This window comes from Sinocyclocheilus grahami, unplaced genomic scaffold (genome assembly GCF_001515645.1).
Source record: "Sinocyclocheilus grahami isolate Dianchi unplaced genomic scaffold, SAMN03320097.WGS_v1.1 scaffold777.1, whole genome shotgun sequence".
Lineage (NCBI taxonomy): Eukaryota > Metazoa > Chordata > Actinopteri > Cypriniformes > Cyprinidae > Sinocyclocheilus > Sinocyclocheilus grahami.
The window spans coordinates 303,896-316,364 of record NW_015505956.1 but is presented as its reverse complement, the minus strand read 5'-3'; the positions used below and the strand labels follow the sequence as shown (position 1 = coordinate 316,364).

The following is a 12,469-nucleotide window of genomic DNA, read 5'->3' as shown; positions in this document are numbered from 1 at the left end:
CACGTGAAGGCTTTGTGCACTTTCTAAAATCCACATTGTGGTAAGTTCGCATGCAATTCTTTGCATTCTTTTCTAAAATCCTATAGGGGATATTCGTGCCCTTTCTTGAGCTGGTTTAGCCCCATTCACCTTGGGCGCCACTTCACTTAGGTATCCTAGGATACCCACTTTAACAGGGTGTTGCCACTGGAGGTCTGTTGAGACAGTTCCTTTCAGAGCTTAGGCAAGAGCAAGCAGTAGCCCCTGTGTGAAAGGGCAAGACTTAGTGTGATACTAGGTGTTTTGGTCGTATCCCCTTAAAGGAATCCATTATGATTCCAAGCCTTGAGCTCTACCCCGGGCCCAGGAGTCTGGCCCTAACAGGTAAGTCTGGTATGTAGCCTAGGCCTTTGGCCGTAGGGGATAAAGTCACGGACAGCCGCCTGCCGTCCCAGGGGCAACTCACCATGGAAATGGTAAAGTTGGTACTTAGTGCTCGCCATGGTTCTGGCCTGCACTCCCCTCAGCATGGCGGCGTGGGTATACCGTTCCCCATAGCGACCCCTAGAGGACGCAGTTTGAAGTTCCCTTGAAAGGGAACGTCTCAGGTTACTTATGTAACTATGGTTCCCTGAGTAGGGAACGAGACACTGCGTCCTCTAGGATTCCTGCCATGATTGGAACGCAAGCTTCAGATGAAGACGTGAATGACTTGTTCTCCCGGCGCCTATTTATACTATAGTCGCACTGGTAGTGACATCATGGGCTGTCACCGGCCAACATGTTGTTGGTGATTTTTCAATGTATGCTTCAGACACGGATCACGATGAGGCATTCCCCATAGCAACCCCTAGAGGATGCAGTGTCTCGTTCCCTACTCAGGGAACCATGGTTACATAAGTAACCTGAGACGTTTTGCCAGGATGTGACAAACTAAACGCTGATATTCATAAATCTAATGCCAAAAAATCTCCAGCCATGCCATAACACACTTTTGTCCTATGTACACATTTTTAAAAAAAATACACATTAACTTAACATTTACACATTAACTTCCAACTGGGAATTCTTGTACCTTTTCAAAGACGAGATAATTAGAACCACATTTTCAGCCATTATTTTCAACTTATAAAAATACACCAATGTTTAGTATTCTGCTTATTAACTCCTCTGTCACTCTATACCTTCAAAATCAATAAAGTCATCAGTCATAGCTCCATCATCTACCTGTCTTGTTGGAACTACAGAAAAGTCCATGTTAATACACATTAGAAACCCAATCACAACAGAATACACACAACTGAAATTTTGTCATGAGATTGCAAGTGAACTTCAGATTTGCCAATATACTTGACGAAATATTCTGGGATTGAGTGACTGACTTACTGATTGATTAAATAAAGCAGTTAAATAAAATAAGGGAATAAAATAATTGTTTGTCACACTCACCCTCTTCGTCAGACACATCAAGGACTTCTGTCATGGTCTCTGGCACATTTAGCTTGTGTTTCTCTGTCACTGTCTACATAGAAACAAATGTGGTTTTTGTTGTTATTTTTAATCTAGTTATCCACAATGCATATTTCTATGAACGTCTTATAAATGCATATCCTTAGGTAAACTTACCGTTGTTGTAGTGATAATTTCCTCTGTGACTACTCTCAGAGTGTCAACCACAGAAATGTAACCAAGGCGACGTGCGATGGCAAGAGCGGTGTTTCCATTCTACACAGTAAATGACATAATATCAACAATGAGATTAGAAAATTGCTTTTATTCCCCCCTCTTTGAAACTTTTTTTCTTTTTTTCAGGGGAACATGTATTAAAAAAGTCAATAGAATCCATTTTATGCTGATTTTATTGAAGAAAATGTTTAAATGGAGTATGTGTTTGTATGTTCGCATGTGTATGTATTTACTCACCACAGTGATGGCATTGGGTTTGGCTCCATGCTGGAGCAAGACGTTAATGATATGTGTGTTTCCTTGTTGTGCAGCCTGGTGTAGAGGTGTGTAACCATTCTGACAAGAATGCAAATGTTATATTTCAGAATATGCCTTTAACACATTGCTATCTTTTGTCTAATTAATATTTATTACACTCATTTTGTATGTGGAAATCAATTTATACTGTAGTTAAATAGTTTGAGTATTTTTTATTCATTTAAATATAAAAATGTTCTTTATATTAATATAAAAAATTAATAGATTAAGAAATACCTTTGTTTTAGCATTGACACTTGCCCCACTCTTCAACAGAAAATTAACCATCTTAGCATTTCCATAGTGACAGGCAACGATAAGCGTTGTGTATCCCAACTGAAATAGAGATCATATTGTCAGCATCGGTGATATTTATTGGGGAAAATATCTTACTTTGTGAAATTATAATACTCTTCTTACTTTTGTTTGTTGGTCACGTATTACCATTAAGTGACAATTATATATATATATTTTTTTTTTTTTTCATATATATATATATATGAATCAATCAAACCAAAGACCTTTACACAACAGAGCTGGAGTTCATCATCATAAAAAAATCTGAAATGAAGAGCTTAATAATAGTCTGGGACTTGGCTATTCTCAAGCAAATATAGGGCTTATAAGTGAACAGAAAGTCATGCACAATACACATCCATCAAGAGGTCAGATTAAATGACAAAACAAACAAAATGGCTTACCTGTTCTTTAATTTTCTTTTGTCATGTATAATCACAGTTTTACATGACCACAGAGTATATAAAACCATTTAAAAACCCAATTATTGCATTGCTTTGTCCCATTGCTATTTAAATTTTTTTTTTTTGCTCTTCTGTAATATAAATTATTCCATTGGATTCAATGGTTATTTGATTTTGTATCTTTGTCTTATTTCAAATGTAATTTACTTTATTGTGATAATGTTTCGAGGTATGGAAACACAAAGGACCAGATAGCTAATTTTACTATATCTCAAAGTAATGGACAGTATATTGAATTAAAAATGGAAATAAAATGCTTAATGCAGTTTCGTAAACTCTGCCTCAAATGTATTTTTTTTTTTACAATGTTTACATTTATATTTATTTGATATTTGTAGTGATTTGAAGTATTTTCTTTGTCATTCACCTTTGTGGTTACATTGACATTAGCTCCTCTTTGCAGAAGCAGAGCTGCCATCTCACTGTGTCCCTCTTGGGAAGCCAGATGGAGCGGCATCACACCCCGTTTGGTCTGGATGTTGGTCTCAGCTCCGTATTGCAGGAGTGTGGTAGCTATTTCCATTTGATTCTTTTTTGCTGCTATGTGAAGGGGAGTGTATCCATTCTACATGAACGGAGAAAAGACACAAAGGACAGCTAGGCTGGTGAAACTACAGAGCACAGATGTTCACAAGTCTTTGTTGCTGGAGTCAAGTCTCGAGTCTTTGGTCACGAGTCCGAGTCGAGTCTCAAGTCATTTAATGGCCCGCTAAAAAAAATCCCATTCAGAATCCTCATATATTGAAATCTTCCTATTTACGAAGCTGTTTTAGGCTATAGACAAAATATATGACCTATGATATGCTTTTTTTCTTTGTTTTTTCTTAAAAAAAAAAAGAAGTGTTAAGATACGGTTATCTTACATACGTGTACATAAGGTTAATGCACATCCAGCCTATTACTTATGTTTGAATCCATTACCATGTTCAAAACAGTTTTTCTGTAATTAAATTATATAATAAGAGTCCTATCTACCATGACACATAAGGAAATATGTGGCACAGATATTACAAAACCATACAAATGAAATTATTTATTTTTTATACTGTATATGTCAGGGGTATTCAAATAAAGTTCCAAGCGGTGCGGTCTCTATATTTTCTTCCAAGCAGAGGTCCGGACAAAAATAAATAAATAAATAAATAACATGTATTGAATTTTTACATTTAGATACATGCGAGGCCATGTGACAAAAAAATACTGTTTCTGTTCAGACTTTTCCTCCTGAATTCTATACTATTTTAATATTTTACTTAAAAGCATTATCTACTAAAAATGTCTACAATAATCAAAACGTTCTCATCTTGAGCAGAAAAGAAAGATAACCAGCAGTTTCAAAGTTTACGTTCTATCTGTGATGTTATGCCTGATAACATCAAAGATAACATCTTTGGTTCCAGTACTGTGTTGCGGACCAGGCAGTTCTATGTAGTGCACCAGGGGAGAGTGTTGAATGCTATGTGTCTGCGGACTGAATAAATGATCAGAAACCACAGCAAGTCTTTGTCCCGTCACATTAATAACATAACATGGTGTCAGAAATAGGGACTGGCGAACACTGGAGAGTTTGTGTAAAAACGCCAGTGAGACCGGACCCACGGTGAGTGAAACCTGCACGGAGAGCGGCCGAGGGACGAGTGCACAAGAGACGCATGCACGCGGGCCAAGTGCAGCAGAGCAGCGAAAAGCAGGTCGAAAAGACATCATTGACACAAAGTAAGAGAACTCTTGAGTGTTTTCCCATCATGGAGAAGTTAAATCCGCCATCACCTATGCAGTTCGTCGGTAATTTGGCTGATAACGGGAAAAGTTTCAAGCAGAGATTCAACATCTATCTTGCTACTAGTGGCGCAGGTGGAGGTGATGAGAAGTTAAAAGCATCGATCTTTCTGCATGTCATAGGTGAGGATGCACTGAACATATATAACAGCTTTCAACTTGACGAAGCAAATTTAACACTGACTGTTCTCATGACAAAGTTTGAAGAATACTTTGTGCCAACTTACAAGCAAGAATGTCACATTTTAGAGATTAAAATTTTTCTCTGCTGATCAGAAACAAGGAATGACCTTTGATCAGTACCTTGCTGAACTGCACGCACTGAGTGAGACTTGTGACTTTGGAGATTTAAAAGATTCACTAGTGAGAGACCGAATAGTCTATGGGATTCCAGCTAATGGTCTCAGGGAAAGACTGCTACGTGAACCAGCTCTGACACTAGAGAAAGCTGTAATTATGTCTACAGCTGCTGAAATAACATGTGCACAAGCCAAGGAACTACTGCATAGAGATGATGCTGCAGTGCATGCTATACAAAGAGAGGAGCAGCACACAAAACAGTCAACAAAACAAAGACAGCAGAGAGTGAAAATTCCAAAAAGTACGTGCGGAAGATGTGGAGGGACACATATGCCACGATCTTGTCCTGCTTATGGAGAAACCGGCAATAGCTTTGGGAAAAATAATCATTTTGCAAAATGTTGCAAAGAAAAAAGTATATGCAGTTGAAGAACAGCCAGAGGAATTCTTTGTTGATTCTGTTCAGACAAACACGGCAGACAAAGCTGAATGGATTGTACCACTGACTGTAAATGAGACAATAATTCCATTCAAATTAGATAGAGGTGCACAAGTTAACCTGTTGTCAATGGATGACTACAAAACCCTCAAAGTCAAAATCTAAATTAATTCAACAAAAATTAAAGTAACAGGATACACATGTGAGGATGTTCCTGTCAAAGGAAGCTGCCTGGTGACTCTGAAACACAAGGGACAGCTGCTAAAGACACAAATGCTGATCATAGAAAAAAGCATCCAGCCAATTCTGGGACTGAGTACATGTGAAAAACTTGACCTGGTGAGAAGAGTGTTTGTAGTGACATCACAGGTTGAAACAGAGGAAACTTCATTCATGGAGGATTACAAAGATGTGTTTGAAGGACTGGGATGCTTGCCTGGGGAGCACAAAAAAAGCATTGATGATACGGTGACTCCGGTGGTACATGCATGCAGAAAAGTTCAATTTGCATTGCGTGAAAAACTCAAAGAGGAACTAGCTCGCATGGAGAAGTTAAATGTCATAAAGAAAATTGACGAACCAACAGACTGGGTGAGTTCACTCGTCATTGTGCTTAAGAAAAATGGTGCATTGAGAATATGTCTTGATCCAAGAGATGTCTCAGTTTGCTGGAGCGAAGTGGTTCAGTAAGCTGGATGTGTCATCCGGTTTTTGGCAAATGAAACTTGATGAGGCAAGTTCAAAACTGTGTACCTTCAATACTCCAGAAGGCCAATATCGTTTTCTACGTCTCCCGTATGGCATTCTGTCGGCACCAGAAGGGTACCACAAAACAATCCACATGATCTTTGAGCACCTACCAGGCGTAGAGACTATGATGGATGATATAATTGTGTGGGGTTCCAACCGTCAAGAACACGACACACGATTGAGGCAAGTTCTAGAGCTTACAAGACAGTCTAATCTGAAATTGAACAGACAGAAATGTGAGTTCGCAGTCAAGAGTCTAACTTTTGTTGGATATGGTTTGTCTGAGGAAGGTGTCAGGCCAGACCCAAGAAAAACCTCCGCAATAGTCAACATGGAACGGCTTCAAAATAAGGAGGAAGTGAGAAGATTCCTTGGAATGGTCACTTACCTGGCCAGATACATTCCCCAGCTGTCAACGCATTCTGCTCCACTCAGATGTCTCCTCGAACAAAAGAATGAGTGGATGTGGCCTCACGAGCAGAAAGCATGCTTTCAAAATCTGAAGCACATCATTACAGAGGAGCCAGTGCTCAGATATTATGACCCACACGAGAGCACATGAATCTCAGCAGATGCCTCACAATATGGCCTAGGTGCTGTGTTTCTGCAGCAACATGGTGAGAGCTGGCACCCGGTAGCTTACGCATCAAGAGCCTTGACTGGTGCAGAGTCCAACTATACACAAATAGATAAAGGAACTTCTGGCTTGCACGTATGCCTGCGAATGGTTCCACCAGTATGTCTATGGACAGTCCTTTGAAGTGGAAACAGATCATAAGCCACTGGTGTCCATAATGTCCAAGCCCTTAAATGACTGTCCAATGAGAATCCAATGAAAGCTCATCAGACTCCAAAAATATGATGTCAAAATGATCTACACACCAGGAAAATTCATGTTTGCAGCAGATACACTCTCTCGGGCAGTCGACAAGCATGAAAACCTAAACAGTGAGAAAAGTGCAGACATACAAGCGCATGTTGACATGATTGTAACCTCTCTTCCCGTGTCCCCAGAGAAAACTGAACAAATAAGAAAAGCAACTGATATGGATGACACAACTCAAAGAGTTCATCCTGAAAGGCTGGCCAGAAAAGAAAAGTGACTGTTCAAAGCAAATCCAAGATTACTGGTCGTGCAGAGCAGAGCTTTCAGTGGTGAATGACATCATCTTCAAGGGATACAAGTTTGTCATCCCTGCATCGATGCGCATAGGAATGCTGCAGAAAGTTCATGAGGGACATCTAGGAGAAGAGAAATGCAAGCGCAGGGCCCATGAGGTAATGTACTGGCCAAGGATAAACCATGATATTAGTCAGACTACAGCCTCATGCAAAATATGTCTCACATACAGGTCTAAGCAACAAGCAGAGCCACTCATTTGCAGAAGCAGAGCCTCATCCAGTGCCTGATCATCCATACCAAAAGGTTGGAGTAGACCTGTTTGACTGCAATGGTAAGAGCCACATTGTAGTTACCGATTATTTCTCCAACTATCCAGAAGTTGCAATACTACAGGTGACATCTAGCCAAGCTGTCATTGCTTTTCTGAAGACAGTCTTTGCAAGACATGGAGTTCCGTGTGATGTGTTTTCTGATAATGGTCCACAATTTTGCAGTAGGGAGTTTAATGCTTTCACTGAAGAGTGGGGATCTCAACATACCACATCAAGCCCAAACTAGGTCCAAAGGGCTGGCGGAGAGTTCTGTAAAGATTGTGAAGGCTCTCATGAAGAAGAGTCACGACGGAAAGACAGACTTCCATAGGAGTCTGATGATTTACAGGAGTGCTCCGCTTCAAAATGGGTTGTCCCTAGCACAAATGTTGATGGGTCGACGGATACGCACTAACTTAGCCATCCACCAGGATCTGTTGACACCTGCAGGGGCAAACAAAATAAAAGAAGCTAAACAAAAACATAAAACCAAACAAAAAGAGAAAAACCCTGCAGCAACTCAAGCCTGGAGATAGAGTTCGTATCCTGAATCATGCAACAGGAACATGGACGCAACAAGGATGTGTTGAAAGATAATTAATACCACGGTCATACGAGATTCAGACCGAGCGTGGTGCAATTCTAAGAAAGAGTGGGGATTTCAACATACCACATCAAGCCCAAACTACCCTAGGTCCAACGGGCTGGCGGAGAGTTCTGTAAAGATTGTGAAGGCTCTCATGAAGAAGAGTCACGACGGAAAGACAGACTTCCATAGGAGTCTGATGATTTACAGGAGTGCTCCGCTTCAAAATGGGTTGTCCCTAGCACAAATGTTGATGGGTCGACGGATACGCACTAACTTAGCCATCCACCAGGATCTGTTGACACCTGCAGGGGCAAACTAAATAAAAGAAGCTAAACAAAAACATAAAACCAAACAAAAAGAGAAATACGATAAGAAAGCAAAAACCCTGCAGAAACTCAAGCCTGGAGATAGAGTTCGTATCCTGAATCATGCAACAGGAACATGGACGCAACAAGGATGTGTTGAAAGATAATTAATACCACGGTCATACGAGATTCAGACCGAGCGTGGTGCAATTCTAAGAAGTAACAGAGGGGACTTAAGACCACAAGTGACTGTTCAAGAAGCCGAGTCAAAGTCAAATGACAAAGATGTGTCTGACATTTCCACAAGTGAACAAGCTGACAACAGTTCTGTGGATCACACCAACTCTGATTTGACAAAGGAAGTTACTGCTTCACCTGGGAAGTATTGCAAACCAAAACGCACTGTTAGACCTCCTGAAAGGTTAATTGAAATTTGTTTAAAAAAAAAAAAGTTGATTGTGAAAATTCTGTGGTGCATTTTATAATATGAAAATTTTATTTTTGCCACAAGTACAAATTGATAGAACAAAAGATTTCAAAGGAAAGTTATTTACTTTTAAAGTGGGGAAGATGTGATGTTATGCCCGATAACAACTTTGGTTCCGGTACTGCTGTGGACCGGGCAGTTCTATGTAGTGCACCAGGGGAGAGTGTTGAATGCTATAGCTGTGTCCCAAACTGAAGTGCGTGGACTCCGGAGGGCGCATTTGAAGTGCGATTGCATCACAGTAGCACGACAAAGGCTGTCCCAAACTGAAGTGCGTGGACTCTGAAGTGCGCATTTGAAGTGCGATTGCATCACAGCGTCACAACGTAAGCTGTCCCAATTCGGAATGCACCCTCCGAAGACTGCATTCCAAGGCTGATTGCGTCACCGCGGTGCGACGAAGGCTGACGTATTTCGAAAGCGACTTCAAATGCACCCTCCATTTCCCAGGAAAATTAAGTGTACATCTGATGGACACTTCGCACCCTACCATATCCCAGAATCACTTGTGCGCAGATGACGACGGTGTTTATATTCAAATAGGGCAGGTGAGAGTTCTGTGGGGGAATTCACATTGAAATGTAAGTATTGTGTTTTCATTTACTCAAATACCTAGCGAAAGTGTTAAAAGCCAGGGTTTTTTAACACAAAGCCCACAAACAATAAGACAACCACTATATAAGGCAATAGTCCAGGGGCGTAGATTACGCGGGGGACGCGGGGGACGTGTCCCCCCCACTTTTAATATGACGTAAATTCGTCCCCCGCACTTTTTCGGGCAAGTGTGTTCGTATAGAGGTTTTCAAGAGCCGGTGTGAATAAATATAGATTTAAATTCAAAGAGACAGGATAGTCTGTGCATGATCTGGTGGTTTATTCGGACCCAGAATAAGGCGAGATGAACAAGCGGAGCGCTAAACACTCCGTGCAGTGCATGTTTTATTCATGCTCGAAGCCGGAGGGCCTCTCACGCAGAAAGTCGTACAAGGAAATTCCTAATATGGACAAAAGCGTCCAGCTATTGCTGTATGAAACAGTTGTTTTCACAGAAAAACAGAAACGTTTGGAAACATGAAGACATTAAACATATGATTGCGACAATATGTGATTTATTTGTGTTTGTCAAGTCATCTCCAGGTAATAAATAAAGTATATGTTTTTTTATATGTTTTTTAAAGAAGTCTCTTCTGTTCATCAAGCCTGCATTTATTTGATCCAAAGTACAGCAAAACAGTACAATTTTGAAATATTTTTACTAGGCTATTTCAAATAGCTGTTTTCTATTTGAATATATTTTAAAATGTAATTTATAGTGATTTCAAAGCTACATTTTTTACATCATTACTCCAGTCACACGATCCTTCAGAAATCATTCTGATATTCTGATTTGCTGCTCAAAAAACATTAATAATAATACTAATTAAAAAAGGTTTCTTGAGCAGCAAATCAGCATATTTTAATGATTTCTGAAGGATGTGACTTGTGAGGAGAGTGAGTCGCCTGCCGTGTGAGGAGAGTGAGTCCCCTGCGGGGTGAGGAGAGTGAGTCGCCCGCCGTGTGAGGAAGGTGAGTCGTGGCAAACTCAGTAGCTCCTGGCAATAGTATAGTGACTTCCCGCAACAAGTCATTAGTCTTAATTTTGGACCGTCTGGCCCGCCATACTGAAATGGCTTGAATAAAGCGTGTTTGGCTTTAGATAAAAATACTAGAGCAGCCTATATAGTGCTGAAAGATATTTACTATAAATGAGCCCGAGCGCTTGTTATGTGATCCGCTCAGCTGTTTTGACGCGCTGCTCACAAAATTGTGCTGCAACGGCTGGCAGTCCGTATGGATGCCAGGGTGCGGATGCGGTCCGCCTTTTGAATATTAGTTATATAAGGATTAAGACTCGAGTTGCTTTTAAAATATTCACGAGTCCTTTTCCTCGAGTCGAGTCAAGTCTAGAGTCATTTCAGGTCGAGTCTGAAGTCAAGTCTTAAGTCTATAAAAATGCGACTCGAGTCCGAGTCACTAACTCGGATGCCCAGCTCTGCTACAGCGAGACAGCTAGAGAAAAAAAGAAATGTGAAACGAAATTTCACAGAAAAAAGGGCATGTCGTATATATTTGATGTCTTCTCACCTTGGCTGTGGCATGGGGAGATGCCCCTTTGTCCAAAAGCAGGAGCGCCACCTTCTGGTTATCATAGTGAGCAGCAACATGTAGAGCAGTAAGACCGTTCTGCTGGGATGATTGGTCAGTGCAACATGATCAGGGACATGATCAGGGACGGATTAACACAGGGGCCTACCGGGCACGTGCCCAGGGAACTAGATCAGAGGGGGGCCCAGCCGAAATACTGCTCCTCCAAGAATGCGATTTCAACCGTGCCCCCTCAGGATTTTAAGCAAAGTGGATTTTAAATGCAGCTTCCAAAAGACCAAAAATGGCTGAATAATATATATTTTTTATATTTGATACGATTAGAACGTTCAGTGCGGCACAGCATCAGCTGCCAAATTCAAATCTGCGTTCGTGCTTTCGCTGGCGCTGAGCCAGACGCGTTTTTACAGTGCTGCGCATTACAACCAATCACACAGGATTCTGTTGAGCTTATGAATGCAATGGCCATTCAGAAGCATTCAGATGAGACATTGCTGAAAAGCCTGTGTTTTGTTCAGTGCGCGCGCTCGCTGACTGAATGCTGCTCTCTGGCGAATTCTCTCATTATAAACAAAGTGCAGATGTGTGTACGATGTAAGATATTAATTTCACAGTATAAACAGCTTCAGTGATTATAATGGGAGTTGTTGAGAGTGCTTGAACTCTGTCTTGACTGAAGTTAATATTCTTTGATAATGCAAATATTCTTTGCTCTCTTTATGTACAATGAAAGTGTTATAATTAGTACCTTACAATGTTTTTATTAAATTTACCTTAAATACAAAGTCAGTCATATTAAAAATATTCTATGACATGACACCCATATCTAGTACAATTAAAAGACGGGTTTTATACTTAGGCTAGTTAATAGATTACACTAATATTAGGCTACTTTTCCCATAGCCCATTATAGATAAACTAGCATGATCTATAAAGGTGCAAAATGTATTTACTTATATTTGAGAATCGTGATATTTTATGATATAGTTAACAAGTTTGGAAAAGTTTAGAATAAAAAAGGAACGGAATTTCAACCGAGGGGGGGCCTTTAATCGGTCCGTGCCCAGGGCACCGCTGTGTCATATTCCGTCCCTGAACATGATTAAGGGAGAACTGTTAGCATTGCAAAAAGCATTAAATCAAACCTGATGACACATGGAATATATGATGAAAAAGCAGTGTTAACAGGGATTGTTATAGCGTGTCAAGTTTGAAGGTAAGGTTATTGTCTATATTAGAGTGCAAGCTCGAGAGCAATCAAAATCTGGTTCCTTATTAAAGAAAAAATGAAGAAAACAATATTGTTTCCTTTTCTTAACAAAATGTTATCAGTGAAAACAATGCTTACCAGTACTCTTGAAGTCAACATAGCATCAATGTATTTCTTTTAAACAACATCCCAAAAATTGGTTACATTAGGCTAAAACCAACCAGTTATGTAAATATTTGTATATATATATATATATATATATATATATATATATATATATATATATATATATATATATATATAAACAA

The 12,469-nt window shown here is 40.0% G+C and overlaps 1 protein-coding gene across 1 annotated transcript in view; it reads right to left on the bottom strand.

The window, feature by feature from the left end:
• The window catches only part of LOC107561528 (ankyrin-2-like), a 168,761-nt gene that overhangs the window by 44,574 nt on the left and 111,718 nt on the right, over positions 1-12,469 (bottom strand). The window contains 7 exon segments of the mRNA XM_016245991.1: positions 1,429-1,501; positions 1,606-1,704; positions 1,903-2,001; positions 2,200-2,298; positions 2,383-2,403; positions 3,091-3,288; positions 10,931-11,029. Of these exon segments, the coding sequence (XP_016101477.1) occupies positions 1,429-1,501; positions 1,606-1,704; positions 1,903-2,001; positions 2,200-2,298; positions 2,383-2,403; positions 3,091-3,288; positions 10,931-11,029 (688 nt within the window).